At 43.6% G+C, this 24,398-nt stretch overlaps 2 protein-coding genes across 3 annotated transcripts; one reads left to right on the top strand and one right to left on the bottom strand.

The window, feature by feature from the left end:
- Positions 1-36: 36 nt before the first annotated feature.
- On the top strand, positions 37-3,815 carry LOC129497002 (T-cell surface glycoprotein CD3 delta chain). The gene is made up of 5 exons (XM_055305394.1): positions 37-146; positions 2,172-2,390; positions 2,980-3,111; positions 3,394-3,437; positions 3,662-3,815. The coding sequence occupies exons 1-5, from the start codon at positions 92-94 to the stop codon at positions 3,725-3,727; spliced, it is 516 nt and encodes a 171-aa protein (XP_055161369.1). The 5' UTR covers positions 37-91; the 3' UTR covers positions 3,728-3,815.
- A 6,769-nt stretch (positions 3,816-10,584) lies between these two features.
- On the bottom strand, positions 10,585-21,565 carry LOC129497000 (T-cell surface glycoprotein CD3 epsilon chain). Of its 2 annotated transcripts, none has more exons than XM_055305391.1 (9): positions 21,524-21,565; positions 21,301-21,412; positions 19,361-19,381; positions 17,887-17,904; positions 14,304-14,333; positions 13,640-13,858; positions 12,667-12,834; positions 12,074-12,120; positions 10,585-11,189 (listed from the first exon to the last, which is right to left on the bottom strand). In XM_055305391.1, the coding sequence occupies exons 2-9, from the start codon at positions 21,347-21,349 to the stop codon at positions 11,133-11,135; spliced, it is 609 nt and encodes a 202-aa protein (XP_055161366.1). In that variant the 5' UTR covers positions 21,350-21,412; positions 21,524-21,565; the 3' UTR covers positions 10,585-11,132. The 2 variants fall into 2 exon arrangements, with proteins under 2 accessions (XP_055161366.1, XP_055161367.1); XM_055305392.1 differs by lacking the exon at positions 21,524-21,565 and adding an exon at positions 17,484-17,547 and having other exon boundaries at positions 21,301-21,342.
- Between the last annotated feature and the right edge of the window lie 2,833 nt (positions 21,566-24,398).

The following is a 24,398-nucleotide window of genomic DNA, read 5'->3' as shown; positions in this document are numbered from 1 at the left end:
GGTACCCATGAGTCAGTTGGGGGAGGGCACTCTTACCCTGGTTGGTGGTTCTGTGACTTGGGTCTACCTACTGAAGGAATTCTCCCGGAAAATGGAACACTGCAGGTTTCTGGCTGGCCTGATCCTGGCTGTCCTCCTCTCCCGAGGTAAGGCTTCTCTAGGTGGTGGGGGCATCTCAGAGAAGAAACCCGAGAGGGACATTAGCACCTGGAGTGAGCTCCACTTGAAAATCCTTCTCAATGCTAGCTTCCCTTCACCTGGCAGAGTTGTCAAGGAGGGCAGGGTTGGGATGTAGCACACGGTTTGGATTTGGGAAACAGGTTCTTGGCTCTGACTGACTCTGGCTAGGCGTGCATGTTGGCTTTCAATGTCTCTCTAAAGGCCTTGGGCCAGAGATCTGCAGGAAATGTGCAGTTTGCAGGGGCCTGAGCCTAGGGCTGGTAAGGGAGTGCTATTCCTTCTAGAGCAAAAAGTCTCTGGGATCTAGGACTCTTAGTCATTTGGCCATCATTTGTCGCCACCTGTAGCCATGTCCCAGTATTCAGGGGCATGCTTTAGGAGAAAGTTAACTTTAAATTGAGAAGGAAGGAGGGAATGTCTGAGGTGGTAGGATGATCAACACATCTTGGTTTGCCTTTTTTTTTTTTTTTAAGACTTTATCCATCTATTCATGAAAGACAGAGAGAGGCAGAGACATAGACAGAGGGAGAAGGTTCCCCATGGGGAACCCGATGTGGGACTTGATCCGAGGACCCCGGGATCATGCCCTGAGCCAAAGGCAGATGCTCAGCCACTGAACACCCCAGGTGCCCTGGTTTGCTTGGTTTTAAAAGTGATAGTGTCTTATCCCAGAAACCCCCTCAGTCTCAGGAAAACTGGGACAAATGCTTTGGGATATCTAGGATTTCCATTGGAAGCAAATCCGCATGGAAGGCATGACTGTAGGATGTGAAGCATCTGATGTACATGTATCTCTCTGATATATGCCCATATAATCTTGGTCTGCTGGAGAGGCATGAGAAACAGCTCTTTTGGGGATTTTCCAGAGGATGCTCTTGTATTCGAATTGGTAACTGAATATGGAGTCAGGAAAAATCTGGATTGCACTTTTCACTGGGATTGGAGATACAGATCCTTGTGCCTCTGTGGACTCTGGACATACTCTCAAAGTAATTCAGTGGATCTAGAAAGGCACTGTGCATACCTCCAGTCCTTAAATTCCCAACAAAACTTCACTTGTGTGGAGCCCCAAGAATGAATTTGATAATTTTTTTTCTGTCCCCTTCCCCCTAAGCAAGGGTAGAATAACTAAAAATCATTACATGGATTTTGCCCTGGGCCTCCTGGATCACTGGACTGGTAATTCATACCAGCTTCTCTCCTATCCTAACCATCACTGGTCCCAGGAAAGACTTTAGTAGTGAGAGTCCCATTTTCTTGGTAGCTGTTGGGGCAGGGGCAAAAAGGGAGAGAAGAGGATGAGAAATTAAAGTGGAAGGGTTGTAGATGGCTGGGAAGCAGAGTTAAAAGTTTTGTTGGTGGGCGCCTGGGTGTCTAGTCAGTTAAATGTCTTCCTTTGGCTCAGGTCATGATCTCAGAGTCCTGGGATGGAGCCCCGTGTGGGGGGGCTCCTTGCTCAGTGGGGAGTCTGCTTTTCTTCTCCCTCTGCCTCTCCTCCTCTGCTCGTGCATTCTCTCTATCTTAAATAGATAAATAAAATCTTAGAAAAAAAAAGTTTTGCTGGAGAACAAATGTGGACATTTCCAGCTGAGGAACATTCTTCTGTCTTTCCATGTCTCTTTGGTGCTTCAATAGTCTATGCTTTCCTTCTACTTCTAATCAGTGGTCTGAATGCATTTCCAGGAAGGTTCTTGGATCAACCAGCTTCCATGGTTTCCTCTTTTGCTCCATGTCTGTCAGGGTTTGTGCTCTGCTTGGACTGAATTCTTGCATCCTTCCTGGTTCTTGTAGTTCATGGGGAGCCCCCCAAAGCCTTTTTCTTGGGACTTCTTTCTCTCTCACTGGAAACCATAAATTGTCCTAGACTTAGAAAGCGGTCCTTTTAAAATATAAACTTCAGCAGAATCAGGCATCTGCTACAGACCAAACAGCTGGCTGCAATCATTGTTTTTTGTTTTTGTTGTTTGTTGGTTTGTTTGTTTTCTCCTTAGTGAGCTCCTTCAAGGTATCTGTGGAGGAACTTGAGGACAGAGTGTTCCTGAGTTGCAATACCAGTGTCCTAAGGATAGAGGGAACTATGGGAATACAACTCCCACGCAGTAGAACTCTGGACTTGGGGAAACGCATCCTGGACCCACGAGGAATATATCGGTGCAATGCGACAGAAGAACAATCTGACAAAACACCTTATATGCAAGTATATTATCGAAGTATGTGCCTTTTGGATTCTTTGAACTGAAATGGATGGGACCTCTGGATATGAGAACCTTAGAGCCAGAGGGCACAATGGTGGACCAACCTGTTCTCTAAACAAAGTGAAGTTACTCTTGTAATGGTGTGAGCCAGACTTTGGAACTTAACTTGCAGAAAAAAACAGTAGGGGCCTTGTGACTCAAGCAGTAGAATCTTGGTTAAGAGAGTTGTTTCGGGGGGGGGGGGTGAATGGGTGATGGGCACTGAGGGGGGCACTTGACAGGATGAGCACTGGGTGTTATTCTGTAAGTTGGCAAATTGAACACCAATAAAAAATAAATTTATTATATATAAAAAAGAGAGTTGTTTGGCCTTACTGCCTTGTTTACATTCCTACAAAGCTGAAAGTACTTCTTGGCTCTTCTCAGGGATTCCTTGGGATTAAGGGCAGAGGTGGATGTAGCAAAGGCATCAGCAGGCCTTTATCCAGGGGTCTTACTAAAATTTGAGTCTTAGTGTGAGGTTCTGGGGCTGCCCTAGGGGGCAGAGATGGTTCCCTGGTCTTGAAGGCTCTCTAGATCTCCTCTTACCCTCATTCCCCCACAGTGTGTCAGAACTGTGTGGAACTGGACTCAGCTACCCTGGCTGGCATCGTCATCACTGACATAATCGCCACTCTGCTCCTTGCTTTGGGAGTCTATTGCTTTGCTGGACATGAGACTGGAAGGTCCTCTAAGTGTAAGTGGAAAGGACAGAGTGTGCATGTGTGTATGTACATGGGTGTTGTGGGTGTGAGCGTGCACCTGCTAAGAATGGAGCTGGCAATGGGTTGTGTCTCATCTGAGTCACTCTTGCAGTCTCCTAAGAACTCCTAAAACTGGTTGTTGGAAGACTTGTGCCTATATTGCTCATGCAGACTTCTGAGGGTATGACCAGCTGTAGTCCTCCTGCAGTACTCATGGAGTCTCACTGTCCCATCCTCCTAGGCCCTTGATGACTCTTTCTCCCTGTTTCTTCTAGCTGCTGACACTCAAATTCTGTTGGAAAATGACCAGCTCTATCAGGTGAGCCCTGAGGGGAAAGAGACATGAATGGGAGGAGAATGGGAGGGGATGAAGAGGCTGATGCTAGATGTTATGTGTATGGATGAAGAGTCCTGGTGAGGAATTCATCCCGGGGAGTGGGGGGCACTGGGAAATTTGGTATGAGCTCTCATCTCTGGGGCCGACTGGGGTCTTCACTAGGAGAATCCTGATCCTGCTTCACTGTTCCTCTTCTTACCTCCTAGCCCCTTCGAGATCGGAATGATGCTCAGTATAGTCATCTTGGTGAAAACTGGCCTCGGAAGAAGTGAACCTGAGACTGGTGGCTTATAGCAGTATCAGCTATCGACTGTACTTTCTTTCCTTGCTCATTCAATAAAGAAGTCTTATTTCACTTGGCAGGTGCCTGGATTTTTCAAGACTCTTGGGCAAGGCATGGGAGTTGTCCTGACTTGGCTGAGCCCTTGCCTTCCCTGCCCACCTGTGTCCTTCCTTCATTGGTTCCAGTCCTTTGCCCCAGATGGACAGTGTGATGGGCAGTCTCCTACTCCATTCTGGACCAGTGAGCTCCCTGGTGCAGGGACCTGGTGTTCCTGACCCAGGGGGCTTCCTAGGTGCAGGATCTCTTCCACCACACTTGTTGCTACTTGTTGCCCCCAGCCCCCTATTACAACCCCTTGAGGGCTTTGACTTCCTCACCACAGCCAAGGGCAGGCTGCTATGTTTAGATACCTAGCCACACAGAGGTTTCCGTGACATCATGAGCAGAGGAGGTGGAAACATCAAGAGCCCAAGAGATCACTTCTCATCAAGACTTGGAGAGTATGTGTGACAAAGTCCCACTTCTGCTAAAGGGCTGGCCTTGGCTTTATGACCCCATGGAGAGGTAGCCACTAGATATGAGGAGGTTTTAATGTAGGTCCATTCAGTACCCTTTACTGCAGTATAGAAGGTACCATTCATCTTCTTTTTCTCAGAATCTGTCCCTGTCCTGCCTCTGCCTTCTGCATAATAAACTAATATCAGAAACTTTTTTTAAAAAAGATTTTATTTATTTATTCGTGTGAGACACACAGAGAGAAGCAGAGACATAGGCAGAGGAATAAGCAGGTTCCTTGCGGGGAGCCCGATGCAAGACTTGATCCCAGGACCCTGGGATCACGCCCTGAGCTGAAGGCAGATGCTTAACCACTGAGCCACCCAGGCGCCCCTAACATCAGAAACTCTTCAGCCACTTGGAAACCTGGAACTTGAGAGTGAACAGGGCCTTGGGATATTTTCAATAGATGTCATCTTCAGCTACTGGGTTTATGGTGGTTCTGAAACCTTGGGACCCTGAAGGATTTCTTAAAAATATAGACACTTGGGCTCCACTCTAGGCATGTAGCCTCCAGGTGATTCTGAAGCAGCCCCAATTCAGAGAGTCTCTGGTTTAGAGGAAGAACTGAGGCCACTGATTCTTTTGGGTCCTTTATGCTCATTCCCATCTTCCATAGGGGCAACCCATCTTTTTGTTCTCTGAGTTATGGTAATTGAAAGAACTTCAGGACCAGGGTTCCCTAAAAGAGAAAGAATTAACACCGCACAACCAGAGATTTGTATTATTCTGCCCACTATATTCCTGCCCACAGATGCTAATTTTGTTAGAAACAGAATGAACTTCCAATTTACACATGCTTCATTCATGGTTATGGCTCATTCCTACCTTTTACATTCCTACTTCTGTTGTTCTCTGAGGCCTGCCTCCTACTTTCACATTGGATCACTCCACCTTGGACAACTTTCCCTTGGCTTCTACTACACCAGTGCTTGTATCCTTCCCACACCTTGCACTCTTCCCTTCACCTTGTATTCCTTGTATGCTCTTCTATCTCCTTATACCTCTCACCAGTTCTCAACATGGCATATACTTTGGAATCTTCAGAGATTCTGATTATCTTGGGACTAAGGCACCAGGGCTTTCAGAACAGCTTAAAGTGATTTTATTGCGAAGCCAAGGTTGAGAAAACTGCCCTCCACCTGAGCCCTTCTGGAAACTTGTGTCCCTTTGGTTCTCTTTTTTTTTTTTTGTGGTTTTAACAAACAGCTTTACTGGGGCCCCTGAGTGGTTCAAATGGTTGAGCATGTGACTCTCGATTTTGGCTAAGGTCATGATCTCAGAGTCATGAGATTGAGCCCTGAGTTGGGCTCCACACTCAGTGGGGAGTCAGCTTGAGATTCCTTTTCTCCCTCTCCCTCTGCCCTTCCCCCCTACTCACACTTTTCTCTCAAATAAACAAACAAACAAATAAATATTTTATTTTTAAAAAGACTATTCGAGAGAGAGAGAGAGAGAGAGAGAGAGAGAGACTATGAGTAGGGGGAGAGGAAGAGGGAGAGGAAGAGGGAGAAGCAGACTCCCTGCTAAGCTGGGAGCCTGACATGGGGCTCGATCCCCAGAACTGGAGATCATGATCTGAGCTGGAAGGAGACACTTAACCAACTGCGCCACCCAAGTCCCCCAATAAATACATCTTTTGAAAAATAAATAGCTTTGTGTTCACCTCAGCAGCACATATATTAAAAATAAACAGCTTTATTCAGGTAAACTGATGTGAATAAACTACGTATACTTAAAGTGTAAAGTGTGATATTTTGTCATATGTATACCCTTGTGAAACATCACCACAATTAAGGTAATGAACATATCCAACACCTTGGACAGTTTCCTTGTGTTCCTTTGCATCCTATCCCTCCCTCCATCCTCTCCCTATTCCCCTACCCTCCAGGCAACCACTGAGCTGCTTTCTGTCATTATAGGTTAGTTTTTTGTTTTTCTAGATGTTTACATAAGTGTAATAATATAATATGTACCCCTTTTTGGGCTGGCTTCTTACACTTGAGCATAATTATTTTGAGTTTCATCAAAATCTTGGTGCATCTATCAATATTTTATTCCTTTTTATTTTCCAGTAAATAGTATTCCATTGTATAGACATACCACAGGCTGTTTATCCATCCACCTGTTAATAGTTTTTTGGGTTATTTCCTGGTTTTGGCTATTACAAATAAAGCTGCCATGAACATTCACATATAAGCTGTTGTGTGGACATATACTGTTATTTCTGTTGGATACTCAGGAGTGGAATGGCTAAGATGCAACTTTTAAAGAAAGTAGTCAGGCTATTCTAAGTTCTTTGTTTTATTTTACTTATTTCTTTTATTATTATTATTTTTAAAATTTTTATTTACTTATTTGAGAGAGAGAGAACCAGAGAAAGCACAAGAAGGGAGAAGAGCAAGGAGAGAGGGATAAGTAGACTCCCCAGGGAGCAGGAAGCCTGATGTAGGACTTGATCCCAGGACCCCAGGATAATGACCTGAACTGAAGGCAGACGCTTGACCAACTGAGCCACCCAAATGCCCATCTAGATTTTTTGTAGTCCCATGTGAATTAGCTTCTCAATTACTACAAAATGCCTGCTGGGATTTTGATCAGGATCGTGTAGAATTTAAAGGTCAACTTGCAAAGAATTGACATCTTAATGATATTGACTCTTCCAATCCATGAATACATCTTTTGTCAGGTTTATCCCTTAAGTATTTTATATTTTTTGATGCTCTTTTATATGGTGTTTTTAAACTTTCAATTTCCAATTGTTGTTCATTGATAGTATCTAGAAAAACAGTTGTTTTTTTGTATATTGATCTTGTACCCTGAAAACTTCACATATTAATTCACATATTAATTCTGGTACTTTTTTTTTATATAAAGTCTGTCAGAATTTCTACATAGGTGATCAGGTTGCTTGTGAATAAAGATCATTTAAATTTTCCATTTCCAATCTGGATATATTTTACTTCTGTTCCTTTGCTCATCACAGTGGCTAGAACCTCCAGTACAATGTTGAATCGAAGGGAAGGGAGGACATTCTTGCCGTATTTGTGATCTTAGGGGAAACGTGGTCTTTCATCATTAGGTATGATATTGGCCATACGTTTTTCTTACATGTTCTTTAAGAGGTTGAGGATGTTTCCTTCTCTTTCTAGTTTGCTGGGAATTTTTAGTAAAAACAGTTGTTGAATATTGTCAAATGCTTTTTCTGTATCTGTTGAGATGATTATCTGGTTTTACTTCTTTAATCTGTTAATGATAAATTACATCGGTGGCATGATCTATTACATCAATCCTGCATTCCTGAAATAAACTATACTTGGTCATTATATATTATTCTTTATAACATATATAAAACATATATTAACATATATGAACATGTAAATGTTTATATATAAACATATAAATATATGTTATATATTTATTATATATAATTTATAAAAATATATTTTATAAGCATATTATATATATTTATATATATTTAAGTAAACTCTATCCTCAACATGAGACTTGAACTCATGACCCCAAGATCAAGAGTCACAGGCTCCAATGACTGAGGCAACTGGGTAGCCCTATTCTTTTTTTCCTTTTTATATATTATTAGATTAAATTTATTTAGTGAAGAAATTTTGCCTCTCTTCCTAAGGGATATTGGTCTTCAGTTTTTTTTTCTTGTAATGTTTTACCTGGTTTTGATATCAGGATTTGTCATTAGGGTTCTCCAGAGAAACAGAACCAACAGGATGTTATATAGGAAAGGGAAAAGAGAGCAGAGAGAGAAAGAGAGAGATTTATTTTAAGGAATTGGCTCATACAATTGTGAAGGTTGGTAAGTCCAAAATCATCAGGGTGAACTGGCAGGTTGGAGACCCAGGGAAGAGCTGATGTTGCAACTTGAGTCCAAAGACAGTCTAGAGATAGAGAGTTCCCTCTTCCTTAGAGGACCTCATGCTGTTTTTTTTTTTTTTTTTTTTTTTTTTTTCTGTAAGGCCTTCAATTGATTAGATGGGGCTAATCACCCACCCACATGCTGGAGGATAACCTACTTCACTCAAAGTCTGCTGATTTAAACATTATTCTCAACTAAAAAAATACATTCACGACAACATCCAGATGTGTTTGACCAAATATCTGGACGCTGTGGCTCAGCCAAGTTGACACATAAAATCAACCATTACCATGAGTTTGGTCTCCATAGAATGAACTGGAAGTATTCCCTCTTCAATTTTTTTGGAGGAATTTATATAGAATCAGTATTATTTCTTCCTTAAATATTTGGTAGATTTCACTTGTGAAGTCTTCTTGGTCTCAAATTTTCTTTGTGGAAAGGTTTTAAACTATCAATTCAATTTATTTAATAGCTCACTGCTTATTTAGGTTACCTGTTTTGTCTTCGGTGAGTGGAGTTCCTCCTTGGGGCACTGTCTACAGCACCCATGGGGGCTAAATTTTTTTTTAATTTTTTAAAATTTATTTATGATAGGCACACAGTGAGAGAGAGAGAGAGGCAGAGACACAGGCAGAGGGAGAAGCAGGCTCCATGCACCGGGAGCCCGACGTGGGATTCGATCCCAGGTCTCCAGAATCGCGCCCTGGGCCAAAGGCAGGCGCCAAACCACTGCGCCACCCAGGGATCCCCCATGGGGGCTAAATTACATTTATTTTCCTGTTGTTGTTCAAACTTCTGCACTCTTGGCCATTCTTCTATAATTGCAAGCTCCTTGAAGGCAAAAACTATTTTTTTTTGTTTCCCCTTAGCACTTAGCACATAGCTGGTCTGCCCCATGAGTGATGAGAAAAGCCCTTGACTGAAGGAGTGCCTAAGTGATTAAACATAGAGCTTTCTTTTCTTTCTTTTTTTTTTTTTTCAGAGCTTTCAAGCCAAGAAAACAGTGAGCATTCTTTATGATCACTGTCAATCCCACAGAGCTGTTCAGAGCATTGGAGTTGGACAGTCTTGGCTGCTCATTCCTGTTCCGTCCCTCACTAGCTGTGCAACTTGGACAAATAACAACCTCTCTGAGTCTCTGTAGCCTCATCTGTAGAATGAGGACAACAACATCTATTTTGTCAACTTTGCTGAGTTGTTATAAAGATTTTAGGAGCAACACATGGAGAGTGCTAAGGGTGATTTCTAGAACCTAGTCAGTGCTCACTAGAGCTTTTCTCACCCTGAGCCATCCTTCCCCTTCCTGAAACATCTGGGACAAGAGGCCCTGACTGCTGATCAGCAGCTAATGATGGTTAACATCACAGTCTCCTTGTGAGCCTATGGTGCTGAGTGCACAGGGGGCAACAGGCATCCTTCAACAGGGACCAACAAATCTGTGGCCATGAGCCCGAGACTGAGTGTGAAAGGCATGTGGCACATTGCTAACCACGAATGGCCCTTCATTGTGGCCACATGCATAAATAGCCCTGTGGTCAGTGGGGAGGTTTCTGGGTACATAGAGGGAGAAGGGGGTCCCTGGGGCTTCTCATAGTTCTGGCCTTCACTCTGAGCTAGCAGTGGAGCACAGGGTGCTAGGTGGAGGTGAGGCCCTCCCACCGGGCCCCACAGCCCACATCCGGGTGTGTCAAACCACAGCTGCCTTCTGGCTGCAGGCTGCTGGCTTGCAGAGTAGAGGGAGGGGTACCTGCTCCAGAGCACCTCCTTCCCCACGGCAGGGCAGGGGCTTAGCCTTGGATTCTTCTCCTGGGCAGCTTGTGGAAATCGGACCCCCCCCCAACCCCCAAGCTCCCCATCCACCACCCTCACCTGTCCTTGAAGGCTTCTGCTTCTGTTCCTCTGTTTTCTGAACTGACAGCTTCATTGGGGACCCATCAGTCACTCTCTGTCATCTTTAAGATAAGTTAGTTAGGGATATCTGGGTGGCTCAGCGGCTGAGAGTTTGCTTTCAGCTCAGGGCATGATCGATCCCCCAGTCCTGGGATCAAGTCCTGCATTGGGCTCCCCGCAGGGAGCCTGCTTCTCCCTCTGCCTCTGTCTCTGCCCCTGTGTGTTTCTCATGAATAAATAAATAAAATCTTTTTTTTTTAAGATAAGTTAAAGGACTATTCTTTTCCTTTCTTTCTCCCTCTCTTTTTTATTTCTTCCCTAATGCCCTCTCCAAAGATACCAGGAGCTAACACCCCCACCAGTGGTGAAAACAGGTAGGACTTGCATTTGGGATCCTAGGGGGGCATTGAGTCGAAGGTGGGAGGATGTGAGGAACCAGCCTCTGAGGGCCTCCCAGAAAAGAGGCACAGCAACTCTTTCAGCCAAATACACTTTATTATTTTCTCTCTCAGCTGTCAAGGAGCCTAGCACGTTTGTAAAAATGCAAATGATCATCCAGGGGCCTGTGGGCAGAGGGTGGCTCTGGGCCGAGGTCATGGATGGGGCAGGACCTCTACCAGAGTTACCTAGTCCATCCCCACAGAGGGTCACCAAAGAGAGAGCTGGAAAAACGGAAAGGTAGGTGGGATAGTAAGGGATGGGGGCAGGTTCTGTCCAAGGGGGCGGTACAGAAGAGAGCAAGGATACCTCTGAAGGGTAGGAAGGAACTGGTGATGGTGGGGGCGTCAGGGTAACAGAAATAAATACCCTGACCAGAGGGCAATCTGGCTGGTGGGGGGGCAGTGAATGGCCATGATGAGGAGGTGATATTGCAGGACCGAGTGCCAGCAGAGAAGGCGGGTTGGAGGGAGCTGGGGATAAGGCTGCAGCCTGGGAGTTAGTTCTCCAGAAGGCAGAGGAACAATTCTCTTCTGGGGTTCAAGATTTACCCAGGGTACTGGGAGTAGCAGGACCTGGAGACACCAAGACCTGGGCCTGGGGGAGGCCGTGTCCTCAGGAGCCGTCAGATGCCTCTCTGATTCAGGCCAGAATACAGGTCCTGCTGGCCTTTCCGGATGGGCTGTAGGTGGAATAGAGAGGTCGTGGTCAACAGGACAGGAAGAAGTAGTTCCCCCCAGAAAGAAGGGGCCACTGAAGCTCTAGTTTTAGTACAATGGAAAGGACTGCAGACTAGTAGTCAAGAAGCTGGCTCGCATTCTCACCTGGTACCCACTGGCAACAGGCTTGCCCCTGCCACCTTCTGGGAGCCTCAGCCTTCCCATCTCAAAAATGGGCATCTAAAGACTCATCTCTCAGGGCATTTGCCAGGATTAAATGAAGTCACCTATATGAAGATGAATACCACGTGTGTGGCTGGTGCTCAGTAAAGAGTTGTGGAGTTTGTTTAGGTGTGAGCGTCCCAATATTTTACAATTGGTAGTGCACACACACCAGCCAACCGAAATAGTCCTGGTGGTTGGTTCTCTCTGAGGCCAGGCATTAACTCTTTAGTTGTCAAATGGAAAAGCAGTCTAGTGGGGGAGAGGCTGCGATGTCTGGCAGCCTGTGTGTTGGGAGAGGGGAGCCGGAAGCTTGGGGCTATTTACCAACGAAATACTTTAATATTTCAACGACCAGCGTGGTCGTACCCCTGCATGCTGGTGGAAACTAGTCCTGAATGTATCGTGTTAGAAGGTGTGGATATGGTATTCCCCATGTTGTATCCCAGCTAACGACTAAGCCGCAGAAAGAGGAGGGTCACCCCACCTCCACCCCCCATGCCATAGTGGTAGAAGCCACACAGCCTTGGAAATGGCCTTGTTCTGAAGGAGGAGAAGGTGGCCATGGGGCAGGTTGTCTGGGAGCCCTGCGTGAGGGGCTTCAAAGTGTCCAGCAGGCCAGATGGACCGTCCCACCTGTCCCCTTCTCTAGACAGATCCCCTCCCCGACTCTATCCCTTCTTACCTCGTAGTCTGGATTGGGAACAGGTGGTGGCTTCTCCTTGTTTTGTCCTGCAGAGGAGGGAGGGGAAAGGATTAGTTCCCATGTGGAAAACTCATCTCGTGGCAATGAGACCCAGATCCCGGATGGCAACCCCCTTCATTCTCTCCTCTGGCTCTCCCCTTTTTTATCTTGGGTCCTCTGCCTCCTGTTTCCTTTCATCCCATCTCTAATGACCTCCATACTCTTCTCATCATTTTATGACTTTCCTCAGCTCAAAGTCCTTCCGTGTGTCCTTTTCTATGGGGAAGAGAAGGAAAAAGGAAGGAGCTAATAATATCCCAAAGTCTCTCTCCCCACAGATTAGGGGTGTGTGAAGAATCTGGCTACTCTAGAACACTCACAGCCATCCTGTTAATAATTATTTTTTTGTATTTCTCTAGGGTAGGAAAGAGAGAAGCAATCTGAGATGTGAAACTGTCTGTCCAGACGTTGGCCATACAGTGAATGTTCTATAGAAGTTGTCTTGACCTAGCTGTGGACTCGCCACCCATCCTGGTCCAGGCTGGACGTCCCCGTTGGTGAGACTCTCTTCCAACTTAACTCCATGGTCTTACCCCTGGGCCTGCTGCCGGCACCTGTTCCTCTCATCACAGGCTTGGCATTGGCCTTTCTAGTCTTGCTCCAGTAATATACCATCAGCAGCAACCCCAGAGTAAGGCAGATGTCAGCTACGATGATTGTGACCACTGCCATCAGATTCACCTCTATGCAGTTTGCACACACTGTGGGGGACAGAGATAGGGGAGAGGAAGAGAAGTTACTGAGAAAAGAAGATGCAAGGACAGTAGAACCAGCAAGGAATAAATAAAGGTGATTCTCCCCTTACTACTCACATGCTTGCCATGGCCAGAGCCGGGCCTTTCAGTGTTTTTAACAATAAGCAAAGAGTGAAGGTTATAGGTAGAGGCTCTGCAGTCAGACAGTCCTGGGTTCAAGTCCCAGCTCCTTTCCTTTGCTCACTAGCTGTGAGAATTATAAGAAGTGTTTTCAACTCACAAAGCCTCTGTTTCCTCTTGTGTAAAATGGGAATAAAATAATACCTAACTCATGTGGTTGTTGAAAGGATTATATGAAAGAAATCCCTGGCAAATGTTTGGTATGGTGCTTGAAACTTAGTAAGTACTCAGTAAATGTTAGCTATCATTATTATGCCTTAGTTTATGATACTTTATTATAGCAGCTCTACAAACCCTTCTGAAGAATTGATCTCTGGATAAGGCATCAGATAAACCCATATCTATGCCAGAATTCTGGATTTGATAAAATGCAAACAACTCCATCCTGTCTCTTGGGAAGTTGTTATTTTTAAATGTAGTGCTGACCCAGGCGACACCCTATTCGTGTTTAATCCATATTTCAGAAAACACTGATGCCCTACGGCCCCTGAGAGTCTCAGGATTGAGTGTAAGAGAAGCACAAAGATGCCAGGGGACCGCGAGATGAGTTTGGGGAAATAATTGAGAGTGCTCTCTTGAAGTGGCCTTTTCTAAAGTGTCCTGTGGTGTTTGCTCTGGAGACCTATATTACCTCTTGCTCTCAGGTAGAGATAGCTCTTCTCCTTTACGGAATCTGCATAGCAGGCATAATAACCACTGTCGTCCACTTCTGAAAACTCCTTCTGAGATAGCTCTCTGTTACTAGCACCTTCCACAAGGTTATCATTTTTTTCCCATTTTATATTATCATATCCAAAAACATCAGGGCATGTCACCACTACCTCGGTTCCAGAGATGGAGACCTTAAACCCTGGAAAATAGGAGAGAAGAGAAGAGAAACTGGAGGGAGAAACCAGCAAGATTTTGGCAAAGGCAAATTAGGAATAAAAGGATCGACCAGATGCAGAAGACCACCTGTCATCCAGGTCTTGAATCTTGTCAAAGGGGAACTCTGCTGGCTAGAGGGCATGAAAGAGGGGATCTGAAGGAGAAGAGGAACTGGAGAACCTTTAAGAGTCACCCTTAAGGGTGACTTCAGAGTTTAGGCATGGACATGGGGGCTTGGGAAGGGGAGGAAGGAAGTAAAGGAAAGCCTAGAAAAGCCCGTTGGAGAATATTTCCAAAATAGGAGTTGGAAATGTGATGTTGGAAGGACTTCAGTTCTTGAGAGGTTAATCTCTCACAGCCAATTCCTTTTTCTCTATCCACTCCCCCCCCGCCTCTTCAGGGCATACATGAAAGACAGACAAACTTACGTTTCTCTGGAGATATACTTGTCAATTCATCTGAACATGAGAAAAGAAAAGCACCGTAAGACAGTAACCTTGGCTTAAGTTTAAACCGTAGATAAACATTTTCAAGTGGGACTAGACATGATCTCCAAGAACCCCCAAACAAGGCCCATCCTTTAGGGAGCCCCAAGCAATGAAGGTGAGGTATTTACATGAGGTATGTTCCTGGATGCAGCTCAGATGCATACCAGCATGTGCCCCTAGATCTAGATCTACTGAAGCTCAGAAAGTCTTAAAACCCTAAAACTGAAAAATTCTAGAAGTCTTCAAGCTCAACTTCCTACATTAGCAAGAATCATATTTTAGATAGACATGAAAGGGTCTTCTTAGAGATAAAGACCTTCACTCGTCTTTGCAAGATCTTGGACCCATTGATGCTTGGGCTTACCTATTTTTCACCATTCAGAAGTTCTCTCATAATGCATGGAATCCCTCATAATGGAGACCAAACATCATTCTTATCTTAGACCATGTTTCTTTTATTGCCCTTAAATTATGTACAGAACCGTATTCCTTTTTTTTAATCTTATTTATTTATTCACAAAAGGCAGAGAAAAAGAGGCAGAGACACAGGCAGAGGGAGAAGCAGGCTCTCTGTGATGAGCCTGATGTAGGACTTGATCCCAGGATCCTGAGATCACAACCCGAGCCAAAGGCAGATGCTCAACCACTGAGCCACTGTATTCCTTTAAAGGGAATGGTTCTTCCAATAAAAAGTGGCTTTATCGTCTGCCTTTGGTCATGATTCCAGGATCCTGGGATTGAGCCCCACCTCAGGCTCTCTGCTCATCATGGAGTTTACTTCTCCCTCTCTGTCTATCCCTCCTCCCGCTCATGCTCTCTCTCTCAAATAAATAAATAATATCTTTTTTAAAAAGTGGCTTTATGTTGAACCATCTCTTGAGTATAATCAATTCTCAATTATTTTTGTTAGAAGGAATCACTGTTGGTATGGACAACTAAAATCCACTAATACAATTTGGGGCCTGGGCACATTCCCCACAGCAGGCAGTGTTGTCCTGGGATGTGAGGCTGGGGTGCATCCTTGTTTTCTGGAAGACTTGTGGACAGGACCCAGGGTGGCACTAAGTTATGCTCAAGCCTGAATGTGGCAATTGGAAGACAGGAGAGGTGGTGACGCTCAGAGACAGCTCTCTCTCTATTGGGAGCTTTTTTTTGCTACAGTATGCTGTTAGGGACAGAACATTGAACTGAATTAGAAGTCCTGTGTTTGAATCCCACACCTGCTTTAGGCTGTGTGACTGAAGACAAGTCATTGAATTTTTCTGAGCCTCAGTTTATTCATCTGGGAAATGGAGATAAAATACCTACCTCACAGGTATTTGTGAGTATTAAATGGGTTACACTGGTAAAAATGCATGGTACAAGGGGCGCCTGGGTGGCTCAGTCAGTTTTAGGCGTCTGTCTTCAGTTCAGGTCATGGTCCTGGAGCCCTGGGATTGCCCGGTGTTGGGCTCCCTGCTCAGTGGGGAGTCTGCTTTTCCCTCTCCCTCTGCTGCTCCCCCTGCTTGTGCACTTACTCTCTCTCTTTCTTTAATGGATGAATAAAATCTTTTTTTTTTAAATGAATGGTACATAGCAGATGCTTAAGAAAAATGTTAGTTACTTTCTTCCTTTCCTTCTTGCAGTCCTGCTAAGATGGAGAACAGAACTGAGTTCTGACCCAGTTGTTCGGGCAACTCTCTGGCTGACATCATACAGGATGATAAACAAGTCATTCTTCAATTTATCTATCTGCTAATAATTGGGAGCTGAATAGAATGACATAGATGGTTGATATTATTTTGACTTAGAAATAATTTTTCAATACTGCTATTTATTAGCAATGTTAAATAAGCTAGAAATTATAAAGAAAACAGCTTAAAAGCAAGTAGACATTTCGTTCTGTTGGTATGTTTGTTTGAAAAAGAAATGTAAAGAATGTAAAGAAAATTGTTCATGAGTTTTATTGGCACAGATATGGTAGCAGAGCTTAGATTTATGTATGTAACTCTGAAAAGGACCTAGCATCATAGGCTAGACATCTGTGCCTAGAAATTGTTTGAATGCTCACAAAGATTTGGTGCATATCCAGAAACAAAGTTTCATGGTAGTTAAGAAAATGAGTTTCAGTATCAGCTAAATCTGCATTTATATTTATCTTGGTGTTTGGACTATTTGTTTTCTAAACTTTGGTTTCTTTATCTGTAGAATAGAGACGTTAGGAGAATTAAATGAGAAGTTCAGGTAAAATATTTAGGGCAATATCTAGAACACACATGTTCACTAAACGTTAATACTTATTATTTAGTCTGTATGCTTCCCATATAATAATGACAACTAAAATTCACTCATTGCATCTCTATGTCAGATGATGTTCTAAGTGAATTACTTATTCTATCCTTATAACAACATTACAAGCTAGGTATCTTTATTATTTTCATTTTATACATGATAATGCTATAGCACAGAAGAGTGAAGGAAACTATTCAGGCACTCGTCAAATAAGAAATCAATCCAGGATTCAAATATGGCAATCTAGCTTCTTTTTTCTTTTTCTAAAGATTTTATTTATTTATTTGAGAGAGAGAGTGAGCAAAAGAGAGAACATGACCAGAGAGAGGGGGAGAAGCAGACTCCCCTACTGAGTAGGGAGCCCAACGAGGGGCTCGATCCCAGGACCTTCACCTCATGGCTTGAGGTGAAGGCAGACACTTAACCGACCAAGCCACTCAGGCACCCCAACCATCTAGCTTCTTAACCTCACACCACACAGCCTTAACTCCTCTGCCTAAAATATGCTTCCTAAAATACAAATTCAACTTTATTATTATCATTATTACTATTATTCTTATTATTTTTAGAACTTGTGAGCTGGAAGGGGCAGAGGGATAAGGAGAGAGAGAATCGTAAGCAGGCTCCATGCTTAGCACGGAGCCTGATATGGGGCTGTATCTCATGACCATGACATCATGACCTGAGCCAAAATCAAGAGTCAGATGCTTAATTGACTGAGCCACCCTGGTACCCCAAAGCTCATCGTTTAAAACTCAGCTCAGGAATCACCTCTGGGGAGGCTTCCCCAACTATCTTCTGTACAGTTGGCCACTATTATTTTTGTATTTTACTTTAGCCTGTACTTACCCATAGCACAGCACGTAACATAACTGTATTGTCAGTTATTTTTCACACACAAGACCATCAGCTTCTTAAAGAGAGGGAATTAGTGATCACTTACTGATTCAAAAAATACCTACTATGTGCCAGGCACTGGGCCAGGTAAGTAAGACACCATCTGTGCCTTCCATGAACTTATGATTTACACAAAAACTCAGTGACGGCTCCCACCCCATGTATTTTCTTCTCTGAATGCATTCTCAGGGATACATGACAGCAACAGACATCGGCACATCTACAGATCCTACCGACAGAAAATTGTATTTTTCTTCTGGTGGTTCTGGTTCTCAGTGTTTATTACTATGACTGTCCTCAATACCATTTGGTTCCACATTTGAAAAGAGGTGGTGTAGAGTGAAAATCCTCTTACCAGAAGCTTTGATATCCTCTGAAAAGGAAATGATAAGCAACTATTAGTTACGCTTGTATCAGCTACTAAGAACAGACCTATTCCCCTGGGTTAGGACCCTCTGAAACTAATGTAACATTGTGTATCAACTCTTGTCAAATAAAAATAGAAAAAGAAAAAGGAAAAAAACCCTGCACCATGGAACTGCGTCAACCTGTCAGCAATGTTTATGACTGGTGAAATTATTATGGACAAGTTTATATTTATCTTTCAAATTTTCTATCGTATTAAAATGTAAGTTTCTGGGGTGCCTGGCTGGCTCGGTTGATGGAACGTGTGACTCTTGACCTTGGGGTTTTAAGTTTGAGCCCCACATTAAGTATGGAGATTTCTTAAAAAATAAAAAAATAAAATGTCATTTTCTATATGTGCTGCTGAAGCAAGCACTAAAATGTCATTTTCTAAATTAGAAAAAAGGAAAAAATGATTGGATCTTCAAATTCCTTATGGCTGCATAGGAAAATCTGTTTGGGGCCCTATATCCTGCGTTAAACAGCTGACGGCAATTTACAAAAATGGATCTTAAGTAGTAATTTTGCAATGTCAATTATTATATCATACACCTTAAACTTACATTGTGTTATACATCAATTATATCTCAAAGCTAGAGAAAAAAGAAAAGAAGATATGGATTGCACATAAATCAATGATAAAGAATAATCAATTCTAAATGACAGTAGCACGCAGAAGAGATTAATTACTCTGAAGCATATTCAGTAATTTTGACATATTCCATCTGTCAGTAAAGTAATAATAAAGCATGCTGTATGGTAAAAAAAAAGGGGGGGGGAAAGGATTCTTAAAATATTGCAAATGATTCAGTGTCATGGAATATAAGCAGGCACAGCACAGTGGCCATCTTTAGACACAAAATTGGTTCACTAAGCTCAGAGGAGCTGATTGAATAGAAAGGGTTCCAATTGGGATGCTCCTGACTCCACTGCTATGATCAGGACATAAGTCCAGGCCAGGCGTACTCACGTGTGTGTGTGCACGTGAATGCACATGCACACACATATTCAGGGTATTTGGACATGTGATTCAAGATGTGCACCCAAATGATGCCCCAGAGGCTTATTCACCACATCCCCGTGCATATGTTCATGCCCTCTACAAAATCCCACATCAAATATGAAATTCAAACAAATGAAAACTTTTGGCACATTCAACTTAACAGTCTCAATTTTTTCTTTTGAAAATGGTTAGGACTCATATTTCCTGTGCTCTCTTGCTTTCCTCTTCTTGGCTGGAACTATCACTAGATTGATCAGAAAAAGGCCAAGGAGAAGGTGGTAGAAACTCCTTTAATGGGTCTCTGTGGAAGTTTTGTGTGTGTGTGTGTTGTTGGCAGGGGTGTCTAGAGAAAACTCCACTCATAAAAACAAAGAATGCAGGGTTGATTTAATAACAAGGAAAGAGAGCATATCTTACTTACCGTCCTGCCCCCAAGCACCAACTAGAAAATAAATACAAAAAAAAAAGTTAGTAAATATTCTGGGTCCCTGAAATTCCAAGCAGAAAAAGTGACGTGGTCTGATCTGATCATTTCTGAACATGAGATGTCTTTCCCAACCACCCTAGGGTCATACTCATCCCTGTCCCCCAGGTAAGTGATGCATACTGTTGGGTATAGACCAGGGGTTCCTGGTCAATTTGGGTGACACAAAGCAAAGAAGCATTTGGCATTAAATACGAACACTCAATATTTGACAAACAGGAGTTACAAAAAGTTGAGTCTACTTTTTGGGCCACTGGAGAAATAGCAAAACAATTTTTGTAGCCAAGCTTCCATTTTGAAAATCAAACTGAGGAAAAAAACAAGCTCTTCGTTAGGTACAAATGTTGACTTTCTTGTTCCATCTCTCGCTATGGCTTGTCTGATTGTTCAGTTTTTCCATTGTTTTCTGCTTGCTACAGAGATGGAGATATTTGAAACTCCCATTACTCACCATCTAAGAGCCTGTGTGTTGAAGAGCCTGGTCACATTTCCACTGGGTTCCTCACTCAGCAATAACTTGGATTCATTATGATGACTAGTTTCCCTGATGTTGCCTGAAAGTTTTCCATAAACCTGGAACTCACTTTTTACCAACAGTCTCTACATGGAGTGAGACCCTTCCACCTGCCTCGTGCTCATCCATTTCCAGAACGGACTGGGCACAGTCCCTCAGGATGCCAAATCTTTAGGGGTGCTTGAGTCTTTCTCTTTCTCCCTTCCCCTCTGACCTGGGAAAGATTAGTTTATATCATAAGCCTCTAAGAAAATGCCTAACCCCTCCTTGCAGGAGCCACACCCTGCCCCTTGACACTCAAAATGTGTTCCTTGGACCAGTTGCAGACTTAGAAGCCCAAGAGTTTATTAGAAATGAAGAATTGCAATCTCCATTCCAATCCTACTGAAGCAGACGCTGCAGAATCCCAGGTGATGTGTGTGAGCATTCAAGCCTGAGAAACTCAACAGCGAAGCAGGAAATGGAGACATGATGGTTGTGGCTCTGAGTTCGGAGCCCCAGCTATGTTAGCATTTTCTAGGTCTCTGAACTAAAACCATCGTGAGCCATTTTACACCAAGTAGCCATGAAGGGCATAGGCCTTGTAGACAGACCGTCCTATTCCTCAGGTCGGCTTTAGCACTTACTATCTGTGTAACTTTAAACAAGTTATTTAACATATTTGCATATCAGTTTCTTTGTCTGTAAAATAAGGGATATAACTTTTACCTTCCAAGATGGAGGTAAGAATTAAATTATTTGACACACGTAAAGAATTTTTTCTTTCTTTCTTTCTTTTTTTTTTGGATTTTTTCTTTATACAGTTTCTGGCACTTAATAAATGGCAACTTGTTAAAAAAATCTTATCTCCTATGAGATGTGGAATTGCTTTTGGTTATTTATCAACTTATATTCTCCCTTGCTTCAAAAAGGACTAAATTAATGGAAAGCTCTTAGTCTACAGAAAGGGGCTGGAAGTTACTATGTGCCTATTGTTTCAGAGGTCAACCCTGTTATACCCTGCACCGTTTGGGTTCAACTCTCTGCTTTCCTCATGATAAGGAGTGGAGATAAGCTCTTCTAATATCTTTTGTGTTAGTTTTTAAAGGCTGGGTAGTTCACTGATGACCGAGCTTGTTTTTGGAGGCAGAGAGACTTCTCTGCTCTGAAAAGCTATGATCCCAAATGCTTTTCTTTGGCTGTTCCCTGAATAGTTTCCTGTACAACCAGAGCAAATCTTTCTCCATACCCTGCAGTCTTAGATCTTTGCCCTGATGTAGGACAAAATGTTCCTTACATCGTCTGGTAAATGAGGCTCCTTGGTAACACTAGGCCTCCCCATAGTCTGGAGAAATACCACCTTTTCTCATTTTACCCTACTTACCTGATAAGAGACAGAGTCCCAGAATTCTCCAGAGGTTCCCCGACTGCATCCTTCTCTCACTGGATGCACCCTTATTCTACCCAAAATGGCGGAGGCGGGTGGCTTATTACTTCTGAAAAAGAAACCGGAGGACTTTCTCAAAACCCCTGCTGAAGGTGAAGACCCTGAGGTCATTGTTCTCAACACCAGGTTGAAAAAGGGGACCTGTTAGAGGGAGACTCACCATTTTCCGAAGTAGGCACCTAAGGCTGGGAGGTGATGCGAGTTTCTGAACCCCACACAGGAAGTGTGGAGGGGCCTCTGGGTCTGTCAGGGTACTGCGTCACTTGAAAACGTTCAAGGCAGGGGCAGCCACCTGGGTTGGCTGGGGAGAGATGGGCCCCATATCCTCCCATAGCACAAGCAAGGGGGCTGTGGCAAAACCTGAAGGGAAGATGAGAAGTACCTGCAATTTAACTGTGCAGGGGATCTTGTACAATAATAACACCATGTTGGGTCTCCTTTCTCAAACACCCCCTCTCTCCAAATAAGCTATGACAAGGAAGGGAGCACTGAATATTTGCTCTTTTTTTTTTAAGATTTAATTTTATTTATTTATTTGAGACAGTGAGAGAGTGCAAGAGGGAGGGGGGAGGGAGAGAGTGAGAGGGAGACCCAGGCTCCCAGCTGAGCAGGGAGGCAGCTGCCAGGGGTCTCCAACCCAGGATGCCAGGTTCATGACCTGAGCCCAAGGCAAATGCTTAATGGACTGAGCCACCCAGGCACCCCTAAAGATCGTATTTTTAAGTAATCTCTATACCCAGTGTGGGGCTCAAACATACAACCCTGAGATCAAGAGTTGCATGCTTCATGGACGGAGCCAGCCAGGTGCCACCCTTGCTTTCTTTATGGTGTGCCTGTTGTGGACTAGTAAGGTGTAGACATCTCATTAACAAAGCCTCTTGGCTTGAAAATACATGTCGGCTTAAAGCCATGAGATGAGATCCTCCTATTTTTTTTTGCATTTATTATTTTACAAATAATATATATATTTACAAAAATATTTTAAAATATTTTTAAAAAATAAAAGAGGTAGAGGGTGACAGTCTTAAAATCTGCTGATGTGAATGTATATTGATACAAACTTTTTTTATTTTTAAGACACATTAGTCAAATGCTTACTATATGCCAGACACTGTGCTCAGGGCTTTGCCAACATACCTCATATAATCTTCAAAATAACCATTCAAGGTAGGTATTATTTTTTATCCCCATCTTATACTGGAGAAAACTGGAGTTCAGACAGGTTACCTAACTTGTTGAGTACAGAATTGAGACTCTAGAAAGCATTTTGGCAAAACTCAGTAAATATATAATATTTATTATGCTGTAGTTGTGCTTTGGGTAGTAGTAATGACAGATATAGCAAGACAGCCCTTGTGGACATCCCTTGTGGATGATTTCAGGAGACTGATACTAAGAAAGAGGGTGTATAGGTGCTATGAGAATGTTAAAGGTGGGAGCGATATAATTTGAGAGGCAGTGAAGGTCTTCCTGAGAAAGTGACATCCTGGTGGAAATCTGATGGATGGAATAGGAGTGAACCAGGTAGAGGAGAGGATGGCTAAAATAGTCCAGACAGAGTAGGGATGTTTGAAGCCTGGGATAGGAACAGAGGCCCATCTGAGAAACCAGAAATCCAGAAGGCAGCTAACTGAGAGAGTGAGGTAGGAAACTAAGCAGGGACCAGACAGGGAGGGATTTATAAGCCATATGAACAATTCTCAAGGATTATTCTAAATGCAATGGGAAGCAATGGAAATATTCAAAACAGGAGAGCGACAGATCAAATTCTCTAAAAAAGTTTAAGAGAAAAGAGGTTTTAATGATAGAATTAATACCTGCGTGTTAAAAAAAAGGACGAGCACAGAAGGGTATGTAACAATAGTCTCCTGCCCCACCTTGCCTCAGCCCTATTCCTCTCTCTAGAGAAAACCACTTTTAAATATGTGAACTGGTTTCTACTGGGGGTTACCTTCTTATCTCTGAATGGGTGCTCTCATCATTTGGGTTCTCTGGGAAACAAACTTCGAGATTTGTTTGCAGAAGGCCCAACAAGGGGGTGTAGGAACAGCATGGAAAAGAAGGAAGCAGGATTAGGGGTTGTGGGGGAAGTGAATTAAGGGTAGCAAGAGAGAGCTTGGCCAATCCCACGGGGAATTCTCAGGCTGGGTGAACCTCTCAGGACGGTCCTGAATGGAGGTAACTGGCACATCATCTAGCCTTGGATGTGAATTGTTCCCAGAAAGGGGGTAAGGACTTGGGCAAGGCAGCTGCTTCTGCTGAGAACAATGCCTGTGAAAGAGCTCAGCTGAGAGCTGCCAGGGAACAAAACGCCCCAGCAGTGGTGAGCAGTCTTCAAGGGGACACCTGGGCAGTACCATGTGGCACCCATGCTATTCACTCCTTGCTCCTCGGGTCCACTTGCTGTATAATCATTTCAGCCTTATCCTTTTTTTTTTTTTTAAGATTTATTTATTTATTCATGATAGAGAGAGAGAGAGACAGGCAGAGGGAGAAGCAGGCTCCAGGTAAGGAGCCCGACGCAGGACTTGATCCCGGGACTCCAGGATTGTGCCCTGGGCCAAAGGCAGGTGCCAAACCACTGAGCCACCCAGGGATCCCCTTTTTCAGCCTACCCTTAAACAGCTTGGATCCTGCTTGATCTCTTCCCAGAGACCTAGGACCTGCTTGATCTCTTCCCAGAGAAGTTTGTAAATGGAAAGTTAATGGGGCTTGTTATGGTCCCACTATAGAGACGTTCTGGAGCTCCACCTGGCAGTCATCTCCCTCCTTTGTTACCCATTCTGGATTGCTCCCAGCCTCAGCTAGCGCTTCTGCTAGGGGAAGACATAGCTTGAGGAGTCTGAGCTCCAAGAGTCTGGTCTCATGGCCTTTTAAGGCTGTGAACCCTTGGGTTTCGGATGCAATCTTTCTGCTCTCTGAAGCCCTGACTCCTCCTGATGCTAAGGAGAGATTTCTTCTGCTGGGAGAGTGAGTCTTTTTTTTTTTTTTTTAAGTAAGCTTTATGCTTAGCGTGGGGCTTGGACTCACAACCC

Source organism: Nyctereutes procyonoides, unplaced genomic scaffold (assembly GCF_905146905.1).
Source record: "Nyctereutes procyonoides isolate TBG_1078 unplaced genomic scaffold, NYPRO_anot_genome, whole genome shotgun sequence".
NCBI lineage: Eukaryota > Metazoa > Chordata > Mammalia > Carnivora > Canidae > Nyctereutes > Nyctereutes procyonoides.
The sequence above is the reverse complement of the archived record's forward strand: the minus strand, read 5'-3'. Positions and strand labels throughout refer to the sequence as shown.

What these genes read in the sequence shown, in the direction of transcription:
- LOC129497000 (XM_055305391.1), bottom strand. Translation starts at nt 21,349, where the DNA reads ATGCAGTCGGGGAACCTCTGGAGAATTCTGGGACTCTGTCTCTTATCA. An exon ending in GGGACTCTGTCTCTTATCAG is followed by an intron (nt 19,382 to 21,300) that starts GTAAGTAGGGTA and finishes TTTATTTTCTAG; the next exon opens with TTGGTGCTTGGGGGCAGGAC. An exon ending in TGCCGGCAGCAGGCCCAGGG is followed by an intron (nt 12,121 to 12,666) that starts GTAAGACCATGG and finishes CCTCCTCTGCAG; the next exon opens with GACAAAACAAGGAGAAGCCA.
- LOC129497002 (XM_055305394.1), top strand. Translation starts at nt 92, where the DNA reads ATGGAACACTGCAGGTTTCTGGCTGGCCTGATCCTGGCTGTCCTCCTC. An exon ending in GGCTGTCCTCCTCTCCCGAG is followed by an intron (nt 147 to 2,171) that starts GTAAGGCTTCTC and finishes TTTTCTCCTTAG; the next exon opens with TGAGCTCCTTCAAGGTATCT. An exon ending in GACTGGAAGGTCCTCTAAGT is followed by an intron (nt 3,112 to 3,393) that starts GTAAGTGGAAAG and finishes TGTTTCTTCTAG; the next exon opens with CTGCTGACACTCAAATTCTG.